At 44.9% G+C, this 23,419-nt stretch overlaps 2 protein-coding genes across 5 annotated transcripts; one reads left to right on the top strand and one right to left on the bottom strand.

The window, feature by feature from the left end:
- Positions 1-6: 6 nt before the first annotated feature.
- lrch3 (leucine-rich repeats and calponin homology (CH) domain containing 3) lies at positions 7-15,014 on the bottom strand. Of its 4 annotated transcripts, none has more exons than XM_067246186.1 (21): positions 14,771-15,014; positions 11,876-12,020; positions 11,344-11,470; positions 11,074-11,179; positions 10,853-10,989; positions 10,612-10,721; positions 9,776-9,869; positions 9,469-9,589; positions 9,142-9,329; positions 8,982-9,058; positions 8,693-8,741; positions 8,434-8,568; positions 7,845-7,886; positions 7,491-7,544; positions 6,210-6,281; positions 5,899-5,932; positions 5,588-5,701; positions 4,914-5,020; positions 4,662-4,799; positions 4,357-4,434; positions 7-2,380 (listed from the first exon to the last, which is right to left on the bottom strand). In XM_067246186.1, exons 1-21 carry the CDS (start codon positions 15,012-15,014, stop codon positions 2,234-2,236), a joined length of 2,319 nt encoding a protein of 772 aa, XP_067102287.1. In that variant the 3' UTR covers positions 7-2,233. The 4 variants fall into 4 exon arrangements, with proteins under 4 accessions (XP_067102287.1, XP_067102288.1, XP_067102289.1 ...); XM_067246187.1 differs by having other exon boundaries at positions 9,142-9,284; XM_067246188.1 differs by lacking the exon at positions 6,210-6,281.
- Positions 15,015-16,867: 1,853 nt separating this feature from the next.
- On the top strand, positions 16,868-23,081 carry abcf3 (ATP-binding cassette, sub-family F (GCN20), member 3). Its single transcript, XM_067246878.1, has 21 exons — positions 16,868-16,949; positions 17,644-17,791; positions 17,939-18,015; positions 18,140-18,195; positions 18,323-18,420; positions 18,586-18,708; positions 18,806-19,072; positions 19,406-19,486; positions 19,581-19,640; positions 19,728-19,784; positions 19,927-19,949; positions 20,062-20,117; positions 20,205-20,405; positions 20,567-20,643; positions 20,733-20,777; positions 20,900-21,032; positions 21,220-21,308; positions 21,398-21,489; positions 21,629-21,761; positions 21,871-21,958; positions 22,055-23,081. The coding sequence occupies exons 1-21, from the start codon at positions 16,877-16,879 to the stop codon at positions 22,211-22,213; spliced, it is 2,136 nt and encodes a 711-aa protein (XP_067102979.1). The 5' UTR covers positions 16,868-16,876; the 3' UTR covers positions 22,214-23,081.
- Positions 23,082-23,419: the final 338 nt, after the last annotated feature.

Genomic DNA, 23,419 nt, shown 5'->3' with positions numbered 1-23,419 from the left:
CAGAGATTCAAATTGGAAACTTTTATTAATGCACTTTAAAGATAACTCCAAATATTCATTCCAGATGTGTTCAAATTTGTTTGCATGTTTTAGAAAAATGTTCCAGCAAACGGTGTAAAAATGAAAAGTAAAAATGTAAAAAGACCATGTTAACGGTAATTAAGACGGTCCTCGTGTATGTGGGAAGTAGATCATACTTGTAAACGTATGGAATGTATCTCTAACTGTACAAAGTCACGCAGGGCAGCAAACCCCTGCAATAGGGTCACATGATTACTGTTGGGGAAATGTCAGTTTGGGAGAGAACACTAAAATATCTATACAAACATTTATAATAATATATCTATAATTAAATCAGTTTTAACTTCCCTTTTCAGAACTCATGGTCTATCAAAAAGCAAGTTAAAATGGTACAAAACATACCTCTTTAAAAAAATCTGTTATTTAAGATGCACAGTCCTCAAGAGCCTAATATCCATGTAGGCTGGGAATTTTGAAAAAGAAAAAGAAAAGTCCTAAGAGCCCTGTCAATCAATGCTCCCCTTGGTCAGCCTGGACCATGCATATGTAAAAAGTGTCAGCTCTCTGGCATCAGTTCAGTTCAAAAGCCCCCCTACACTCCCAGTACTGTCTTCTTGATCTCCAGATTGTGTGTGCCTATTTAAACCACATTCCCAACCCTTTGTTAGAAAAGCCCAATGGTGGCGTGGACGGCCAGTGCAGGGACACTGTTTAAAGCCTCCAGTTTGGTAGACTTTGAATGGGGCTGTGACATGCTCGGCTGAATGAATGATCTGTGCAGCTGAGTACAAACCAACGAAAAATACTCAACCATTTGAATTTCAAGGCTCCGTCAATAGTAAACAGAGGATCTTGATTCTCATGCAAGTATGGCTAAACGTCCCACAAGTATAAAAATAATGGGTCCTGTGCATATACAACATTCTTAAAGACCACAGCTAGCTATGTCTGCTACGCCACAGTCTACTTGTTGCAAAAGTCCAATGTGAGGCAGTTAAATAAAACGCAAGTTGAAACAAGGTAGTGTATGAATAATCTGACTATCGTGTCCACCTTAGCCCCTGGTCCTAACAGCTGTCATTACCCTAGACTTTAGAATAACTATACTTCAGGATTTCATCATAAAAAAACACAAACAAATGCAAGGGAGCAGGTTGACATCATGCAGTCTCTCAACCTGCCCATATGCCCTAAATAAGAGCCTTATTGAGTGGTGCTCAAGGAAGAAGTTGTCTGTAAACACTGGTCGCGGATCAGTCTTCCCTACCCCACCTGTAACACAAACCATCAGGCTAGATTCATCTTCTACTAATTGTCCCGGACCAGCGATTAGGGACAGCATCCACACATTCAAATCCTGTGTCCATGTTGCATTGCACAGTGGCAGCACATAGTAATTTCAGAGTTTATATACAGTATATATTTGTACATGTATCATTTAACAAAAGAAAAATAATCTTTTGGAAAACTCCCCCCCCCAGCAGAGATTTTGATTGATTTAGCCAACATTTAAAATGTGGTTAAATCAGTAATAGAATGCCATGAGTTGGCAGTAGCAACGACTCTGATGCAACCACCATTATTCCTGCACACTTGACTTTTAGTTGCACTCAACCTAGTGTTACTCGGGCGACAAACCAGTTATATTCTCTAAACACAGCCATCCCCAACATGCAAGGATCTGAAGTGACAGTAAATTAATACTAAAAATGATATGCAATAATAGCAATTATAATAATAATATCATGGTGCAAAATAAAACAATACCCACAGAGAGAAAAGTTATGGAAAAAGTGAAAAAGACAACTGACTAATATTTAGAATTAAAAGACCTTTTCTTTTCCAGCCATTTGTGACAGTCCCTTGTCTGTCCATCCGTCAGTCAGTCCTCAAGGCTGCTAGTCAGAAGCTGTCTGTATGGATTAATGAAGCAGACCAAAGGTCAACTTCCTCTCTCTTGCATCCGTCTCTCAGTCAGGGTTTAGGGGGCAGACGTGCTTGGGAAGGCAGGGCTTGGAGTCCCCTTTAATGGCTGGGGTAATGTCGAATGTAAAAGGAAATGTCACTTGAAGTATGGGGATATGCAGAGCCTTTGCAGTAGTCTCTCTTTATTCCACCCTTCTTGGAAATGGGTGCAGGTTGGGAGGCTATCCACGGAGAAGTTAGGAGGTCCTGTATCTTTTCCATCTGTGAATAAGTGTGTCAATCTGGCTTACATGGCAAGAGGGGTAGTGGCTGTCGTGATGGCAGGGGAGGGAGAGTTTTTCGGGGGTGCCAGCTCCAGAAGTGCACGCACCGTCCCGGCCACTTGAGGGAGCCCCCGTTCCTCCAGGATATGGAGGGGGAGACACAGCTGGGGCTGAGGCCCGACGCACACACACACACAAATACACAAGACAGAAAGGATGGAAAAACAGAAGGGGGAAACAAAAAAGGGTGTGTCAATGAATGAATAAATAACAGTACAACTGAACAAAAAATGAAAAACATGATTGGGAATGGAAACCAAAGTAATGATATTGTCAACTGCCGAAATGGTTGGAAAGAAAGAAAGAAAGGGTCAGGGTTGACAGGGTGGATGCCTGGTTATGAAGTTAGGAGGTGCACTAAGACACTCACCAAGCAACACTTCTCACACACTGAGTACACCTTTGTTTCTGTGTGCTTTTCTACGTGTTGAGTTTATGTCTACAAAAAACATATGGCACACCAAAGAACTACCAAAAGAGGAAACTGATGCCACCTCAGGAATGTTGTTTCATTTTATTGTGAAAGGAAAATATGGGAAGAATCGTACACAGGTAAACAGTACTTGGGAGAGATAGGCACATGGTTCACAAAGCAGACGGACATGTAGAAAACACCAGATTAGGCACAGAACATGAGGAGATAGCATTCCTTGTCCTTGAACATGACATCAGCACACTACAAAACAAGATTCACCCTCTCTCTCTCACAGTGATGCGTTTTCTCTCAACAACACTGATTCACAGAACGATAATGACTTCAGTTGTAATACAGCTGCCGAGGGGTTTCTCTAAAGCCCCCCCCCCCCCCCCCCCCCCAGATGATCTTAGGTTGAGAGGGATTTGAGACCACAGTTAAGGAAAGATTGTCTGTGGTTCTTGATTGTTTATCAGCGAGAAAGCTGATAATTCAACTCCTTTTCGATTGGCTTTCCGGCTCCCCTGAACCCACAGCCGACCAGTGATCAGCCCTCAGACGCCCTGCCCTCCCCCCCGTCTCAGTAATGATGGTGTTTTGGTGCAGCGCGAAAGGAAGCACTTCAGTACCATACTAAAAGCCGTTTGATGTTGTGCATTTAAAGCACTCTCTCTTAACTCTGAGAGTTCCATCCACACGAGCAGACAAACTTAAGGCACAGGACAAGAGGATTAGGTAGGCAGAGCTATGGGATCGGTGACAGGGTGACACACAGCCCTCGGGTTCTGACCTCTGACTATTAATTTGAGAAGGACGGGGTCGGCAGCCTCTCTTGCCACTCCCTGAGGGTGTGCAACCCCCAAACATAAAGGGCAAGAGGCAAATGCATACTATTGTGGCATTTGGCCAGAGCTATGTAATTCTTAACAGACAGCAGACTCGGGCAATGTTTTGTTTTAAGGCTGAGTGGGAGGTCAACTCACAGTTGTGCTTTTCACTAGAGATCTGCTGACTGTTGGATAGTTACTGTTTCAGCGATGCGCATAAAGAGCCTCAGTAAAGAGGTATGGGAGCTCGGCTATGCGAGTGTGCATCTATATGCGTCATATAAGACTTTGTGTGCAGGAGTCAGGGAGTGGCACGTGGCCAGTGTTGGGGGCAAAGTGAAACATCTGCAGTCCAGATCACAGGTGGGGCACCAGGTGGCAGTACAGAGCACACAGCACAGACATGATGGAGAGATAGAAGATGGCAAAGCCTGCAAGCTGGGCAGGGGGGGAGGGTAGGCGGGGGGACGCCAAGGAGAGCAGGACCCCAACGGTCCCATAAATACAGCCCCCCCGACCCTCTAGGACCTCCCCCACAGAGCACAAACGTTCCTGGCCCATAGGAGAAGGATGCAAGGTTCATATACAAACAGGGTTGTGTACAGATAGATGAGGGGGACGAGGTGTCATGGTTCAAGACAAAGGCAGAGAGGAAGGAGAGAGAGAGAAAGTTCATGTTAGTAAGTAGCAGACAGGCAGCTCAATGCCTAGTTAAGTATTTTGTATATTGAGTTAGCGAGAGTCGGGAACGGAGAATGGAATTGTGAGACATTCTGTGAGACAAAGAAAGAAAAGCATGTGAGGGGCGCCTGAGCTCGTTTCTATGATCCTTTCTGTGTCTCACCTGAGGAACCCCGATCCTGCGACACGCCTCCAGGAAGTTTTCAACGTTCCGCCGACATTTGGCCATTGTAAGTTTGGGCTTGAGGAACAGAGAACATGAGGTTGTTAGAACAATGGTAGAACAATCCCTCTTTCTGACTTCATTACTACATTTCAGCATATGGCATGATGCATTAGTGGAATAGTGTTGGATATACAATTATCCATACAAGTAATACAAAAAAGTACTTCTATCCAAGGTACTTATATGCAGGTTCGAACTACTCTTCTACAAATGGTCTCGGACACACATTCCTAGACACGTACCACAGCAGGAGAGGGCACATGGATGCTGGGCACAGATCGCGGGCGCACATGATTGGCCAGATGGCACAGCACAACTCCGTCAGTCAGCGCTGCTCCCAGGTCACTGGGCAAGGACACTTTCAGACGGGACTCGATGTTCTACAAGAAGAGCCCCCGGCAGGTTACAGCAGGACACAGTACTACACCAGGCAACAGGAAGGAGGACAGCTGTGTGTGTTTGGGCAGATGGGGGGGGGATCATGGTCAACTCACTTTCCGCAGTTGCTCCACTAGCTCAGCGTCTTCACCGACTAGCCCCTGGGGCGGAGGCTGAGATGGGGCGACCTCTTCAGGCTCTGGCCTGGGGGCGGACGAGGCTCCTGGGAGGACACAGACAGAGAGAGAGGCTACAACACATGCACATTCATACACACTGAAGGACACAGTATCTTAAAGTGCATGTCAAAATGATTGGATTGGATCAAGTTGGATGGCAGTTTCCAACTCGGAACTGAGAGAACAATAATACATATTTTTGCCAAGAGACTAAAACTGAACTGGCCACTGAAATGGAACCTTGATAAATATAGACAGAACTCTGAAATGGAATCTTGCTAAATCCATACAGAACTATAAAATGGAACCTTGGGAACAGACAGAACTCTGAAATGGAACCTATAAAAACAATGGACCAGAACCTTGAGCGAAGACAGACAGAACTCTGAGAACACCATTGTTTCAGAATTCTCTTTCTTTAACCAGTTCAAATTCTGAAAACAGGAGACTATCTGCTGACTGGCTGTGTTGAGTTAGAGGACATATAAATGTTACAGCCTCGTTAGAACCGACAGTGGACTGTAATAGATGGTGCTCCATTGCAACACACATTGTTGACACACCCTAGGCCTTTCCACCCTGACCTAAAAGGTTACGACCCTTTGACACACCTCTCCTCTTCTCTTCCTTTTGGCTGAGGCGAAACAGAAAGCTGTCTGGTCGTTGCCCGGGACCTCGGCAGGTGGGTTGGCCAATGAGGCCAGAGTAAGCAGGTGATTGGATGGCTGCCAATGAAGAGGTGGGAGGAGACAGATTGGGGTTGGGGTAAGTAAAGCAGATATACAGTGACTGGATGTGTATATGTATCTAAAATTCAGCACCATATTAAATTTATTATCTTTATCACACAACTCTAACTCAGGCCAGCCGGACAAATCAACATTTACATAAAGAGTTAATTGGAGAACAACTAGTGTCTTACCTGTGGTAGACAGAGATGCCCGCTCATCCCCAAGCTGACCAGCCAGTAGAAAGAACCATCAGAAAGAACAGGAAAAAAAAAAAGAAAATCAAATATTTAACTTCATAATGGCCCTTATGTCAACAGTACAGGGAGTTTTACAAAGCAGATGGACTTTATGAGTAAGACTCATGCACATCTGTGCTGGTCCACTTTAGATGCTGCTAATCTTATAAACAACACCACCACAAAATGAGTCCAGGACCAACACTGCAACATAAGAAAGGGGATAGATGCTGCTCTAAGACAGCAAACCATGCAGGTTTCAGTACCTGCAACTGACAGGAGGGGGGGGTGTCTGTAGAACGGGACAGACACCCATCTATGGACCTTCCAGAGAGAGACTGGGAGGGATAGAGAGATTGACGAAAGAAAAGGAGGGGAGGGGCAATGAGGAGAAGAAATGAAAACGATAAGCAAAACAAATTATGGAAAGCAAAAAGTTGAATGAAAGGACAGAAGAATGAACAGAGAGAGAGAGAGATAGAGAGACAGAGACACAGAGAGAGAGAGCGAGAGAGAGGGCGCGAAAGAAAGAAAGAATGAAAGAAAGAGGGGGAAAGTGTTGGAGTTTAATTTTAGTCATTGTGGCAAAACCAGCATACATACTTTTCAGTTTATTGAAAATGCACACACACAGCATGCAGTACATATGCATGCTGTATGCATGCCACAAAACCACAGACGTGACCGTGAATAGTGTGTCAGTCTACTGAACTTAGCACTCACGAGAGTCTTCGGTGATCATGCTTTAATTAGATTGTTCATGACCGTGTACTAACTTGGTCGGACGCGTGAGCGCGAGTGTGTAAGACAGTGTCTGTGTGTATGTACATGTGTACACTGCCAAAGTGTGTTTCACCTGTTTGTGAGTGCCAGGCCTCCTCTTTATAGTGTTGGTGTCAGTGTCTATCTCAAACACCATGAGGGGCTGGTACTCGCTCTTAAGATAGGGAGCCAACCACAGACAGGTCCAGAGTAGGAGCACAACACAGAGAGACGGGGGTCAGACGGGGGAAAGAGCAGTGGAGGAGAAGAGAGGGTTAGGGTCAGCAGGAAGGTTTAAGCCCAGGAAAGCCGGTTACTAGTCAGCAGGAAGGGGGATGACCTACTGTTTCTGAAACGGGTTAGTGAGAGAAGATTTAGAGTCAGAAAGCAAGAAAAAAAAAAAAAAAGGACAGGCAAGCACCGAAACAGCCACTCAACAACAAACCTAAACCAGAAAGACTGAGCAGCAGACGATTAGATACACAGTTAGCAGTGACACTGAAAGCCAACTAGAATCCTCCTTTTCAGTTAATGGAGGAATGGCTTTCTTGCCGTTATCTGGTCAGACGGTTAAATCAAATTCCAGTTCGAGGAGAAGCGTGAGACACGCGGAGAACACTGGGCATGTGCAACACACAGACAGAGAGGTGGATCAAAGCCTGCAAACTTAGTCTGGAGGAAAGAGAGGCGGGGGTGTAATGAGAGGTCATGGCTTGATGCTGGTGGGGGGATTGGACGGTTGGGTAAGCAGGGGGGCGGGAAAAGGATGACACGCAGGCTCTTACCACAAAGAGGGCGGAGTCATCGGTATGGGTGGAGCGTCTGGAGGGGTATGTGTTCTGGCAGGGAGTGGAAGAGAGGGAATGAGGACCCATTAGAGGGAACACGAGGGAACACTTGGGAACGAACGGAGGAGGAGGAAGGGGGGGAGGAAGTGAGACGCAAGTCCAGGGAAGAGGAAAGGCAAACAAACAAAGAGGGAATGGAAAAGTCAAGATGAAAGAGTGGGTGAACACATGAGTGGGGGGGATGAGAAAAGAGACGGACAGAGGATGGATGGGGAACGCAGAAGAGATGCTTGGACTCAGTTTTCCCTCCTCACACTTATACAGCGGAGAAGCAGGCTGTCGTCGACTCACCTCACTCTCAGGACTCAGCTTGGTAGGGCTGGTTGCTTTGTGCTGGAAGCAGAATAAATATAATTAAATACTACACCCTATTTGACAAATACGTCTGTGTATCTAGGCCCTATTTACAGGTTACTTGTGAGCCGTAACAACAGGTAACAGATTATCAACGGCTTAATAGCGTTATTTGCAAAACTGGCAGCGACATTTGTCCACCATCAACCCACGTAGGTGACATAGGTGACTGCAGTACGTAAGAGCAGCATCCACAAGACAGATCCTTCCTTTTAGTGACCATTGACAAAAGCAGAGTCCATGTCAAAGATTTCTACTTTCTCAGTTCTCACCAGTAATAGCATTGTTATTTTGTGAACACAAAAAGCTAGAGAAAAAGGAGTATTAACAGGATCACTCACTTAAATGATTTTACTTTCATGCGTTTAGGTGTCAAAACACAACAGCTCTGCCAAATGGGCCTTTGGTAAACAACCACATAGTTACCCCGTCATAGATTTAACATGAATGGGTCTGAGACTTGGTACGTATACTAAGTAACACTCTGGTTCTTGGTGTGACAGATATTAGGTAGGAGGACCCTAACCTTGACGGAGGTCATGGCAGCCTCTCTCTGCATGGAGCGAGACTTCTGCCTCTCCTCCTCGTACCGTAGGGCGGCCAGCTGGGCTTCCCTCCGCACCCTCTCCACGCCCCGGCCAACCCCAGCCCCGCCAGCCCTCTGGAGGCACACACACAGACGGACAGAGGGGAAGAAATGAGACACCCGGCACTGTGAGTACACGTCTGTCGATCAATCTTCGAGACACCAGTGCTGGAGAGGGAGGACGTGTTAACGGCGTTACCTGATTAGGAGAAGCAGAGGCGGCTGGAATGCCACTGTCATGGCCACTCCTGAGGGTGGGCACACACAGGGGGGGGGGAGGGGGTTCAACGTAAACATGGACGCAGTTATGTTTCAGACAGATTACTCTTTAAGAAGCTCTTCCCATTAGCTCGGTAAGAGCTTGAGGCGGTGGTGAGTGTTGCTAGTGACACATACCACACGTTTAGAGTTGGAATAGTGGTTAACGGTAAACTCCTGTTAATAGGTTTCATTAGTGGGTTTCAGGGGCACGTTGCGTGCCTGCGTACCTGTTTGACAGAGAGTTTGGTCTCCGTGCATCGTCTGCCCTTGTGTCTTTGGTGGGGTTGGACTTGCCCGGTGAGCCCTGCCGAGTCAGAGAGCCGTGGTGGATTAGTACAAGCAGCCCAGTCACCAAACACTGACACAGCCTATCAGAGTGTCCCCTACCTCTCTGGTGATGCGCCGCTCTATGTACGCCATGAACTGGGAGGTCAGGACATCAGACGTCCGGCTCCTCCTCCCCCCCTCTTCGTCCTCCTCCTCGCCCGCACAGCTGTCGATGTAGTCGATCTGCTCCAGCTCGGCCTCCACTAGAGGAACGCATACAGACCCAGACCTTGACGTGTTAGTAGGATCTAGGAAAAGGGGTTAGACAGGGTTCAAACCGGGTGGGTTTCTCCGAGCGGTACGTGAGCTACAAATCGCGTGAGCCCGATGAGTAATGCACACGGCTGCCAGACGGACAGCGGACACAAAGAGGTTGCGGGTTCTCACGTGTGCCGTTGGCGACGCCGGAGGCGGGTCTGTGCTCCTCCCTCTCTCTCTCTCGCCGCTGCCTCTGCTCTTTGGTGATCTCCGCCACGCGCATCGGCAGGTCGGACAGCTCCTCTGCAGGCTGCCGGGACATGGAGGAGAGGGGGAGACGAACGAGAACGGAGAGATTAGCTCCTTGCTGTGAAGTGAACTCACGGCAGCAACTTGTGAACATAACACCGATGTGACTGACCTCAGTGGCCGTTGATTACAAAGTGTGAGGTCGGCGCAGGCCCGTTGTTTTTTTTCCCAACCCCTTTTTGCTCACCTCGTTGCCTGACCACCTCTTGTCCCCGCTGTCCACGCTGTTGAAGCCAGAGTCCAGCGCTCCGTACGGCCTCCCAGGGTACAGGTCCTCCACACTGGAACAGTAACAGTGTCGGGGGGGGGTGAGATCATTCAGGACTGTTCCCCCACGGTAGGGGGAACGACATGGAAATGTATGCCAGAGGGGATGTACCAGAATTGAAGCGGTCAGTGTCTAGCCTCTCCCCCAGGCCACCCATTCATCTCGTTCAAACTCACTTTCATGAACTCATTGTCACTCTCACGAGCTATGTCATTTTGTCACTGTGCTATGTCTACTGCTGTCCTCAACATATAGGACGGTGTTACTATGCACGTTTGGACATGCTGAGAACACAAAATAGATATTGAGAGAAGCGAAATAAAGTAGAAAAAGAGAATGTCAAAACAGAGAGAGAGGGACAAAGAGAAACAGACAGACAAAAGAGATGAGGAGGGGGTTCCTCTGTACACAACTGTACCCAGGCCCCTCAGGCCAGGGCCCTCAGGCCAGGCCCCTCAGGCCAGGCCCCTCAGGCCAGGCCCCTCAGGCCAGGCCCCTCAGGCCAGGGCCCTCAGGCCAGGGCCCTCAGGCCAGGCCCCTCAGGCCAGGCCCCTCAGGCCAGGCCCCTCAGGCCAGGCCTCTCACACATGCTGCTACCGGCAGACGTGTGTGTGAGCATGACCGTGTACTCTCTCTGTCAGTGAATAAGTGAATGTCCCCGAGATGGTGGATGTTTGAGGACAAACACCACCCTGTCTATGTGCTGCTGGCATGGTCATTATGAGAACGGTGGTGACTGTCTGCGTTTCTCTTACCAGGATCCAAAGGCAAGTGGTCTCCTGTCATAGTCTGGAAGCTCAGGAGTGGTCTTGCTTGCTTCCATATTCAGATACTTGAATATATGGATCTTCCCCTTTATACAAATCTGAATCAAAACACAAACACATCATGAGGCAATTGCTATCCTAAATCATTGTGAGGTCAGTTTGACTTACACACTGTGTGTGTGTGTGTGTGTGTGTGTGTGTGTGTGTGTGTGAGCGTGTGTTACGGTACCTGTGCGGGTGGGGTCTGTAGGGGGTTGTTGTCCAGGACGATGCTCTGTAAGTGCCTCAGGTTTCGATAACACACAGGTATGGACGTCACCTTGTTACAGGAGAAGTCCAGACGAACCAGAGGCAGCTCTGCCAGCTCTGCGTAAAGAGGTCCCACGTAAAACAACAGAAAAGAATATGTAGTGTGTGTTTTCTGTAAGGCAGCTCGGCCGTGGTTCTGACCTGGGGGAAGGCGGGCCAGGTGGTTACGGCGGATGTTGAGGTCACGGAGCGCCTCAAGCTGGCCCACCTGAGGAGGGAGAGTCTGGATCTCATTGCAGCTCACGTCCTGCAGGGAGGGAGAGGAGGCGCAGATAGGTGATACTGTCATTAGTAGCATGTAATAGTGAGGCTGAAGCTCAGATATAACTCTGCTTGGTTATCTGATAAACGTGTCAGTAGAATGCACTGATGCACAGTAGTAAGGTCGGGCGGAGATGGGTCAGTTCTGACCAGTTCTGTGAGTTGTCGTAGCTGGCCCAGCTCTTCAGGCAGAGAAACAAGCTTGTTGTTGCAGGCAATCAGGACCTTCAATGGGAGACTGCACACCGGATCAGGCAGAGTTGACAACTGGTTCCTACTACATGGAGAAGGGAATGAGATCCAAGATTTGTCTTTGCTCGGGTACCAGGTGATTTTTTATACTTGGTCATCCATTTTAGTAATGGAAACAGAGCAAAGAGATGATAATTATAAATAAATTAGGCCACGACAGTGACACTTTCGTTTTTAGGGCACTGGTTTTGATGTCCTCATTATGATCTGCTCCAAAAATAAAAATGTAAAAGTTTATTCTGGTACTTCAGTGGATGTGTAGTATGCCCGCATCCCGTTTCCATAGTTTTGAGATGTAGGCTACTATACAGTATACCTCATACTGTGTTGATATTGATAGTGATGATTTCTACATGATGCATGACTTGTACAAGTATTTTGTCAACAAATACAGTTGAGTGATGCAGGGCGCGTGTGTGTATGAGCCTACCTAATGTTTAGGTAGGTGAGGGCCTGAAGGTTTAGAAGACTATCAGGCAAGGAGCGCAGGCAATTCTGATACAGGTTCAGGTTCTCCAGTGACACAAACATGCACACCTCCATGGGTAGCTCTGGCAAACGGTTTCGGGACAGATCTGAAAGCGACACAATAGAAACAGACATTTCAATAAAGCGTTAAAAATTATGTTATCAAAAGTGACATTTTTGACTTCATTCGACACAACTAATCACATTAAGCAAAACTGTTATTTGGCAACTGACCAGAACACACACACAGGCACATTCTTAATATACATCAATAGAAAATGTATCAAGACAGACTGTGTGCAAAAAGCCTTCACAACAGACAACACAGGAAGACCTGGCCACCATTTCTGAGTAGATACCCGTGACAGATGAAAATTGCCACATAGCTGACAATTAAAATGACCTGTTTCTTCCCCAGTCGTACCAAAGAGCTTAGTATCTTGAGCAACTCGTGTTGTGCATATCTAAATAAGAGAGGTACAGGCCATAGCTAATAATAGCTTGACGCTGCATAGCTTCACAATGTCCCCATTAGCAGCATTCTTTGTGGCTATAATGTGTGAGGGACATTGAGACATATATACAGTTAATTACCGCTAGTCGGATGTCAGAAGATAGTCAACACTCTGATATGCACTCAGAGCTGCCTGTATTGATGCAGGATTCAAAAGGCACTTTTACTCCAACGACAGAGATGACGCCTTAGTATAATTATGAGCATGTGACACAATGGTGTGGGTAGTTTGTTTTCATTACATCCCTCGGGAGTCATCCCCCCCCCCTCCAATCCCCCCCCCCCCCCCCCCCACTCACTCACGCTCTCTATTCACTTCAAAATTGAGAGGTACTGCTGGTGCACAACGCAGTGGCTGTGTATGGGTAATTATCTAAGTGTTTTCCTGTGTGTGTGTGTGTGTGTGTGTGTGTGTGTGTGTGTGTGTGTGTGTGTGTGTGTGTGTGTTATGTTACGGGATATTGTTTTTCGTATCATTGGACAAAGTTGGGATGTTGCTGTGTCCATTGATGGGTTTCCCAGCCAAATGCCTATATTTGTCTCTGCAGCTGTGTGTAGATCCGGCATCTGGAATACAGGAAGTAGAGCTCACTACAAGGTCTACTTCCTACTCTGGCCACCACATATAGCCTACCAACCAGACACATTTAGGCAAATTTGCTCACCACATACAAAGTTGCACAAAGAATACCTGTTAACTTGAGCTCAGATCAGAAACAACTGACCAAAGCTAGCCTATATACAAACATAATCCTCACAGTCTGTTCTTAACTTTTTAATTCTTTAATTTCTTATGAGCTCCTCCCCATGATAAACAATGTTGACTGACCATCGAGTCTGGCAAAAAAAAGCAATTCTAAAAAAAATAGGACACATGTTTTCAACGCAGACAGGCCTCTTTTCCTCCATTCTCTTCCTTCTTTTTTTAGAAAAGCCTGGCAGTATGTTATGCCCCAAAGCCACACTAAACTTGCATACACATGCATCCTTCTTTACACACACACACACACACACAGCAATGACTATGCTCCAGTTCCTCAGATCACATAGACAACAGTGAACAGTGTAGCGCCTGGGGTATCTGGGTCTCAGACTTGGATATGGATACTCTTTCCAACTTGCTCAATCTCCACTCCAACATACCCTCACAAGCACACCTCCCTTTTATCTCAATGTTTTATGACTTTACGTTCTATGAGTAGGGTATTTAATGTTCCATGTAGAGTTGGAAGCTACAGCTGGGGTAGCAGACAGCTCAGCTCCACTGCTTGGCACAACATTGATATAATTAATCCCAGTCCCTTCATGTGACATGCAAGAGGCATCACAACACAAGGGTGTCCCTGTCCCAAAGCAGCTCCCTTCTGTCTATCCTCATTCCCCCCTTCCACAGCTCTCTCAACTAAGCCCCAGTCATATTGATTCTTCTGTCCTTTGCAACTCATCGATCATTCCTTTAGCCTCAGTCTTCTTACCCTGCTGTCTTGAAAGGACCCCATGCTTCTGAAGTGCACCACTGATTTCAACTGTGATTTGAAAATGTAATTCCCATCCAGACATTCAATAATGACCCAGATACACCCTGACATTGAGGGTGTGTTTGCTGTGGGAGTTCAATCAAAATGCTATTAATGAAGAGCATTTTGTCAAGCTAAATGTGTCCGTGTTTTTGTGACACAGGAGCAGAGTGCAAGAATGTGCGACTTGGTGTCATAACTTAGATTGTCAGCATTTTTAAAACTGTTCACTGACTTTGCAGCAGAAAACACAAAACTACTTAAAAAATTACACAATCTACAAATTATCCACATACAGCCATAGTGTTCGATCTTGTGATGACTGATTGATCCCATCATGTCACTAAATTAACTTCACTGTAGCATGTAGTAGCCTATATTGAAGTATAATATCCCGTGCCACGTATCTAAACGTAAATTGTAGTTTATGTCGGCTTAGTAAGATAGTTTCTTTTTTGAAGCATATGGAAAGTTGTTCAACTCACTTCTTAATGTTATATGACGAACGGCTGAACTTTTTCTTTAAGCCGCCTACGCTTGTATCATAACTAGCAGTCGCTTATCATAGGAAAATGTCAATCCCATTCGCACACCCCGTGTTTACCAACTGTCCACTGCCACTGAAAGCTAGCTGGCTGGCTAACTAGCTAGTTAGCAGCACGGCTAGCATAGTTGACCTGTGTTTCAAGCTATCTAACAAAACTTCCAGTTCACCATACGGTACTCATCGGCGTTGAAAACGTAAATACACCCATCCTTATTGGTTTTATCAACATTTTGTCTTTGTTTTTGGGTCTCTTTCTCCCAACACTCAATCCAAACTTACCGGCCCGAATCGTATCTGTCAAGTCGTGGTTGGCGGCGCTCCTCGGGAACTCCTTTAGTTTCCTGCCGCTGAGGTTGAGGAAACCAGTTGCCGAAGCTTCGTCTAATGCCCTGTCCAGTGATCGATTCCACGATGCAGGACCTGGTGACCCTACTCCATTACCTGGGACCCCTACTGCCCCGGAGTTACCGACCGCAAAAGTGGGTCCGGTGTTCTCCACAGACAGCAACACCGAGGCCGCCATTACACAGCTAACTCCCACCCGATTCTCCCTATCCAAGCAAGAAGAGTGGCCAGATCGATTCTACGCAAGCGCAAATTATTCTAAGGGCAGGCTGAAGTGTTGTACAAGGCCATGGGAGAGGCTTGTTTGGGAACTGACCGTGCGCAGTTATGAGAAACTATTTTCATAACTCGGGCTTCACTCTCCTACCTATCCCATAAAAATCCTACTCAGATATTCTTTTTTTTATTTTATTAAATCTCAAATGTTGATGTAGTCTTGCTGAAAAGAGATGCGTATACTTGATGCAAATGAAAATATGTCAATGATGTACTCTGGGGGTCTGATATCCTGCTGGTTTTTTTTTTGGGGGGGGGGGGGGGGGGGGGGGGGGTTCCCAGGGGACATAGTCCAGAATAACCAAAAAATGCAGAACAAATTACATGTTTTCTATTTCCAGAATATTCCATGGATTTTAGCATTATGTTTCAGACATAATGATCACAGTGACATACATCACCAGCATCACTGTATTGCTTTATGAATGGTTAGACTGTTATATACGGGGGAACCACTTTCCTCGGGCCTCCAGGGAAATATGTTCCCCCTGTGTTCTCAGTGTAAAAGACTGGTATATAGATGAAACTTGTTATACATAATGATCACAGTAACATCTCCAGCATCACTGTATTGCTTTATAAATGGTCAGACTGTAATATAAAGGGGGGGGGGGGGGGGAACCAGAGCAGAGTACAATAGAATACAGTAGAGTAGTCTTCATCAATGATGCGAACTTATTTTTCGAAACTTTTTTGAAAATATTGTTCCAACCTTTCCAAACTGTTTTTTTTTTTCTAAACTTTTTTTCAAAATATTGTTTCAACCTTTCAAAACTTGTTTTCGAAATTTTCACATGAGAAGTGAAAGTAGAGAGAGAGGAGCAGAGGGGAACAAGAAGCCTTGAGCAGAATACAATAGAGTCGAGTCCTCATCAAATACTCATTAATGATGCAAACTTTTTTTCGAAAATATTTGTTAAACTTTTCTAAACTTTTTCCTAAACGGCCCTTAATAGAGTTTCCTAAAATTATAAAACCGACTTGCCTAGTTATCGTACAAAACAATAGTTTATTTGTGCCTGCAACAAAACGTAAAGTTGTGTGTTAAAAACGACACACACACATTAATAAAATGTATACAAAAAAGTAAAACATAAACACGGTCCTAACAAGACAATGCTCACAAAGAACTAGGCATTTTCTGTTCAAATTGGGATACCTTAGTACTGTAAATCACAGTAGCGCTACAAATGTAGCCTACACTAGGTGGATTTGCACTAGCTGTTAACATACTGAAAACAGGGACTGACTGAGCAATACAATTTACTATACTATACTTTAAAGCCTGTATTTGAGTGCAAATCAAGAAATGTACCTTATGCTCATGGAAAGTAAGTATGGTAAACTATAAACTAACAGCCGTGATTAAATCACATTCAACTCAACCAAGCAACAAGAGAAAACGTCATTATTTTGCACACGCGCATGAAGAGGGAAGGGGAACTGAATTCTCCGAAACACCGGGATGTAAACTGCTGCAGAAAACCATGAAAGTCACACATACAGCCTTACTTTAAGATCATTTGCTTTCTGTTTTGAGGTAGCTTACAAATCTGTCTCTGATCTGAACTGGTCTTACAGAACCACTAACCCTTTGGTTTGGCCCATTTCAACCTGTCTGCACCATGTTTGACAAACAGAGACTACACAATAACACTACAATACCCATGATACCTCGTTCATGAAAACGTCGCTTTGCCGATGCGGAGGAAGGAAGTCCCTGATCAAAGCACATGCGCGGTGCATGATCAGGACCGGTGTATCATGGCGACATACGTGGATATTCTGAAGAGCGAGTTTCCCGAAATTGACACTGAAGTGTTCGACTATATTACGGGTAAGAGTTAGAGAATGTCAGATGATCCCCAGTCAGTCTCAGAGACTTTGAAAATGTCTATCGTGAAATGAATGATCAACGTCCTCATTTGATTCACCACGTGAATTAGCTTGCTATTAGCTCGCTAAAATATCTATGGCGATAGTGAACTACGTTTTGGTTACCCTGACTGCCTCCGGTGTACCGCGTAAATGCTGATCTCAGGGACGAGGAGTCAATAGGTTTACTACTTAATTGACTGTCGCTTGGTTCATGAGCACGACTTACAGCCAGGCTCATTCAATGCCAGTGGTCAGTTATTTGCTGGCCCCCAGTCTACCCTAGATAACCAATCTACCTGCAGTATATACCTGCAGTATATAGAGGCTAGCTTGTCATCCAGTTTACCGGTACTTGCGCATTTGTCAAGGAGGTTTGGTGTTATTTAGCAACCTAGTTACTGTCGTCCATGTATTTGGAATTGTGATTTGTCATTCACTGTTAGAGATTTTCTGTCCTCAGATTGACATATCAGCTGTCATAAATGCATTGCTTGACCAATGACTTAGAGCCATCAACAGCCTCTGATACCAGTTCTATAAAGTTACATTAGAAAGCTACCAGCATTCCTTTTAAATGTGAACAATTTAGCAGAAATGTGCTTGGGTTGTTTTTATTATCGTTAACATTCCATGTTTTGTGTGTTGTACTGCAGGTGTCCTGGACTGTGGAGGGCCTGATTTCGAGGATGAAGATGAGGTGTTTGATGCCATTGGTGGCGTACTGCAGGGGGTTTCCGCAGACTTTAAAAACGAGGAGGATATTAGAGACATCTGTCTTCAGATGTTTAACACGCTTAAATTGTACGTACAAATGTTAACTGCATACTTAGTTAAAATTCCTTATCATATTGTCACACCTCGAGTCTAATCATTGAAGTAATTACCGTAACTGCCAATTTGCTAATATTGGGCTTCTCCCCCCCCCCCCCCCCCACCCCCCTTCATCAGGAATAACTGTCATGCTGCTCAGAAGCAGGTATTGCTCAATGCCCCAGTTCAGTTGTCTCAGATATCTGCTGAGTGTGGTAAGATCCCTGTCTTTTCTTATCCGGATTTATGTAGAAGCTAAACTAATTCTGATTATTTTATCCCAGGCACACACCCCTTGTTTAAAACCTCAGATTGAAGTATTTTCTTGTTTCTCCTCAGTAACTGCTACAAATGATGTCCAAGGCATATGGATGATGAAACGAAGCCAGAACACGGTAATATGTTTTCTCCTTGACAACAGTATTTTATTTTATAGGGCTGACTACATACTTGTCATTTTCTTCCATTTCCTTTACACTTTCTTCTATACTCTTACACATACTCTAATGTATGTGTATATAGACTGTGAATGCCAAGAAATTGGAGAAAGCTGAGGCCAAGCTGAAGGCAAAACATGAGAGGAGGAATGAGCGAGATTCACAGAAAACCGTCAGCCCATTGTGAGTCTCATTTTTAATACTGTAATACTGCCAATAAATATTATACAGTTATTTCAAGCTAGGGAACAAGCCTGTTTGAGCATTTAAAGCTGAATCAAACTGTTTATGAAACTCCTCTAATGATGTCTTTGTACATCTCTCTCGCTCTCTTTTTTTTCTCCACAGGGTACTAGAGGAAGCATCCGCTAGTCAGGCTAGCAGTAAGAAGGAAAACCGTGTAGATATGTCTGGAAAGAATAGAAGCTATGACATTCGCATTGAGAACTTTGACGTTTCATTTGGCGAGAGGTGAGTAAGACCATTATCTGGTACAGCAGTAACTACACTGCATTTGGGGGTTTGAAACATTTCTTACAGTTAACGAAACCCATTTCTGTGGCTCCAGATCTTTGCTGCAAGGAGCAGAGCTGTCTCTTGCCACTGGGCGTCGCTATGGTCTCATTGGGCGCAACGGCTTGGGGAAGACCACACTCTTGAAGATGCTCGCCAGTCGCAGTTTGCGCGTACCTGCCCACATCACCATCCTTCATGTGGAGCAGGAGGTTGCTGGGGATGAGACGGTGGCCCTACAGAGTGTGTTAGAGAGTGACACGGTCAGGGAGGGGCTTCTAAAAGAGGAACGCCTCCTCAATGCCCGGATTGCCAACGGAGTGTAAGTTACACATGGACAAGAATGCATTAGGAACACATTCCATTGCTATAGCCTGATATTAAAAGTGCACAGAAACGAAGGTCTACGTCTATGCTCAGCAAATGTTTTCTGATTAACGTATCTATTCCACTAGAGGGCACCAATAGTTGCCATGCACCTGTACATTCTAGAACAATCTCTTGTTGAAAACTGTTCGAAACTGTTCTAAGATGACCCTGTGACAAAGATTGAATGTGTGACCAAAGACAAAGCAAATTAAATGGAACACTTTGAGAAGACTTTTTGTCCCAAAATGTTAACTTGTTGCTTCCCCTGTTGCTTCCCCTGTTGCAGTGCTGATGGATTGGAGAGTGTTCGGCTGTCAGAGATCTATGCCAAACTGGAAGAGATTGAAGCAGACAAGGCACCTGCCAGGTAAAACAGAAAAACCATACCAACCACTTTTTAAAGATAAAATAATTGTTGTCATTATGCAAATACTTCTCTTTCTATATCTGTATGCTTCCAGAGCGTCAGTCATCCTGGCAGGTCTTGGGTTTTCAGCTAAGATGCAACAGCAGACAACAAAGTAGGTGTCCAGTCGCTTTTCCTTAGGTTGGTCTGAGGGTTGTCTTTGAATGTGAGAGTAACAGGTATACATTTATTTTCTCCTCAGGGAGTTCTCAGGAGGATGGAGGATGAGATTAGCTCTGGCCAGTGCTCTCTTTGCCCGGTGAGCTTTTTTTGTCATCTCTATGGAAATAGCTCTGATAAAATTTGTAATTAATATACTGTTTACATGCTCTTAAAGGCCCAGTTCTTTTACTTAAACATTAATCTATAAGTAACTGATGTTTTTTTCCTGACATTTTTAGGCCTGATCTTTTGTTACTTGATGGTAAGTAATAAGCCTTTTCTGAGTACAATTCAGTATCAAGGTGAATAAAAGTCAGTTAAAATGTACTAACATAATCTCTCTCTCATTTCCCCTCTCTTCCTTTCTCTCTCAGAGCCCACCAACATGTTGGACGTCAGAGCCATTCTCTGGCTTGAGAACTACCTGCAGGTTGGTCCAAATAGCTACTGATACTGAATATTGTTCTGTGCATTTATGGATCTGTAGTTAACTTTCTCTTTTGCCATCCTCCGTCAGACTTGGCAATCAACAATCCTGGTTGTGTCCCACGACCGCAACTTCTTGAATGCTGTTGTCACGGACATCATCCACCTTCACTCACAGAGGCTGGAGAGTTATCGCGGTGACTATGAGAACTTTGTCAAGACCAAAGAGGATCGTCTGAAGAGCCAGCAGAGGGAGTATGACGCCCAGCTACAGTACAGAGATCACATTCAGGTAGAAACCAGACTTGCTCTCTCATTCACATCCACACATAGTGGATTTGTACAAACTCTTAACACCTTGACAAAGTCATCTAAATTTGACCTAAAATGACAACGGTATATGTCAGTCAAAATGTCAATCTAAATGGTCTTCGTTTCTCCTCTGAATCCCAGGTGTTCATTGACAGGTTTAGGTATAATGCCAACAGAGCTGCACAAGTGCAGAGCAAATTGAAGCTCTTGGAGAAACTGTGAGTATGCGACTTTTTATTGTTTATAATCATCCTTGCCATTCTTTAATTCTATGTTTCTTTGACCACTCTCCATTTTTCTCCCACAGCCCTGAACTAAAACCTCTTGAAAAGGAGACAGAAGTAACTTTACGGTGAGAGACTTTGACCCTGTTTTATTCAATTACAGGGATTCAAAATTCAGATTTAACAGTCATTTTGTCTCTGTTTTCAATGTACTCATTGTTTTGTAACTGTGTGTCCGCTCATATCTCAGGTTCCCCGACAACTTTGAGAAGTTGTCTCCTCCTATCCTTCAGTTGGATGAAGTGGAGTTCTATTACAACCCTGATCAACGCCTGTTCACAGGGCTGTGTGTCTCTGCAGACCTAGAGTCCCGGATCTGCATTGTAAGTGTCCACATTCCAAACCTTTCTGAGTTATTTTCTTCTTTTCAAAGTGGCACAAAGGCTAAAATTCGTAAATATATATACTCTACGTTTTGATAACCTCACTTGTGCCACTGAATTGGAGGGGAGCTTTTCATTGGAGACCCAATGTTCTTTGTTCACTGAAACTTTGAGTTTGAACTTTCAGGTGGGTGAGAATGGGGCAGGCAAATCCACCATGCTCAAGCTATTGATGGGGGAACTGACGCCCGTCGGAGGGATCAGACAGGCTCACCGGTAAGACCCTTTGTATCTCTAGGCTAAGGGTATCCTGTTGGTTTTGTGTATGCTTGTGGTTAATGGCAATGTAATTCTGTCTTGGTCAGGAACCTCAAGATAGGTTACTTCAGTCAACATCACGTGGATCAGCTGGACCTCAATGTGTGTTCAGTAGAGCTGTTACTCAACAAATTCCCAGGTACCACTAAAGCACATAGATGCTTTTATTTTACAGCCGTGCTATAGGCTCGTCGTCATAGTTTCCGACCAATGACTGAGATGAGATAGGTGGCCTGCCTTTCCATTGTAACCACTGTCACTTTGTCCTGCTTCCTCAGGTCGAAATGAGGAGGAGTACCGGCACCAGCTTGGTGGATATGGGATTACAGGAGAGCTCGCCACGCGCCCTGTAGCCAGCCTGTCAGGAGGACAGAAGAGCCGAGTGGCATTTGCCCAGATGACGATGCCATGGTATATAGACATTTTTATTTAATAATGTTAATGTTATACGTTTTGATTTTACAAGATGAATCCATCCTGATTCATTTGTACACTGTTTGTGTAACTGTCTCTCTCACAGCCCAAACTTTTATATCCTTGACGAGCCGACAAATCATCTGGATATGGAAACTATTGAGGCTCTGGCAAAGGCTCTCAACAAGTTCAAAGTAAGTAAATATGCAGCTACTAAACTAAAATAGTTGATTATCTGATATTCTGAAGCATATATTTGGATCTAGTCAATGTTCTCTTTCTCCTGCCAGGGCGGCGTGGTATTAGTCTCTCACGACGAGCGTTTAATCCGGTTGGTGTGTAAAGAGCTGTGGGTCTGTGAGGGAGGGAAAGTGCGGCGAATCGAAGGGGGCTTCGACGAATACCGAGATATCCTTACGGAACAGTTCCGCAAGGAGGGATACCTGTGAGAAGCACCGAGCTACTCACCAACAACATGCCAATGACCGACATGCCAAGTTGCCAATGGATATCCACCACAACTTATAAAAAACCTATCACACCCCGAACTGCCAATCAGCGTCCCTCAGGAGGGGGAACTGTGTCTGACTGGTGCCGCCCAGCAATCCTCTGTTTCCCATCGCATAGTCTTTGTTTGAGTGCACTCAATTTAGCTGGCTCCTAACAAGGTCTGGGTCATGAGCAATATTCTGCCTGGTGTCCTAAAGTGTACAGTGCAAACTGCCTACCTGATGTACTGGGATCTAAATCAAGTGCTCTTTTGACCTCTGGGTCCAGACTTCTCTACTCACCTTCACGCTAATTTGGTAGACTGTGAGAGGATACTTCATCCTGTGATCGTCAGGGCTAACCCTTCTTTGTACACCCTTATGTGCAGCTATCTTGGCAAAGCAACCCTCATCTGCAGTATCAAGGGACATATGTACATCTGAAAACGTGTATTTATTTCTTAATCCATCCTGAAGAATGCATGGTGTGTGTGTGTGTTGTATATGCTCGAGAGAGAGAGAAAAGAACGTTTTGTTTGCATATAACCTCATCCAGCACCAATTAAGTGAGAAGGGTAGTTTATTTAATCAGAGGAGCCATTGCATATCCATGATTGTCAACATAGGAAAACTAAGCATCAAGACGAGGTTATTTGTGTGTGTGCGGGGGCGGTCGGGGCATCTCCCACCAGCAAAGGTATAGTGGTTTACTATAAATATAGTTAATTCTTATAATAAAAGCATACATTTCCCCATTTGAATGGTATATATAACTTATAAATAGCTGTTAAAAACATAAGAATTCATAACTCAATGCTAATAAAAACGTTTCGATCAAAATTGCCTTTTTTACTTTCTCATATGATTGCAAATAAAATCTCAGCAGTCTTAGTTAACAACACCTGTTTAAGATCTTTAAATCGGCTATCGTGGCTTTCAACCATCATTCCATCATTCATTCAGCCGCCTGGGACTGGTCTGATTAGGCTATGACTCGATAACCTACTTCTAAACACAGCAGCCACGAATTGTTGTCTTTAGTATAGTTTTCGCGGGCGTAATCCCCCCCAACCATTGCCAGCTGATGAATGGACACCATCTTCCTTGACGGGGGTGTTCATAACCTAGACATTTTTTAAATGGTGGCATGTTAGTTTCGTGGCAATT

Source organism: Osmerus mordax, chromosome 11, assembly GCF_038355195.1.
Source record: "Osmerus mordax isolate fOsmMor3 chromosome 11, fOsmMor3.pri, whole genome shotgun sequence".
Lineage (NCBI taxonomy): Eukaryota > Metazoa > Chordata > Actinopteri > Osmeriformes > Osmeridae > Osmerus > Osmerus mordax.
The sequence above is the reverse complement of the archived record's forward strand: the minus strand, read 5'-3'. Positions and strand labels throughout refer to the sequence as shown.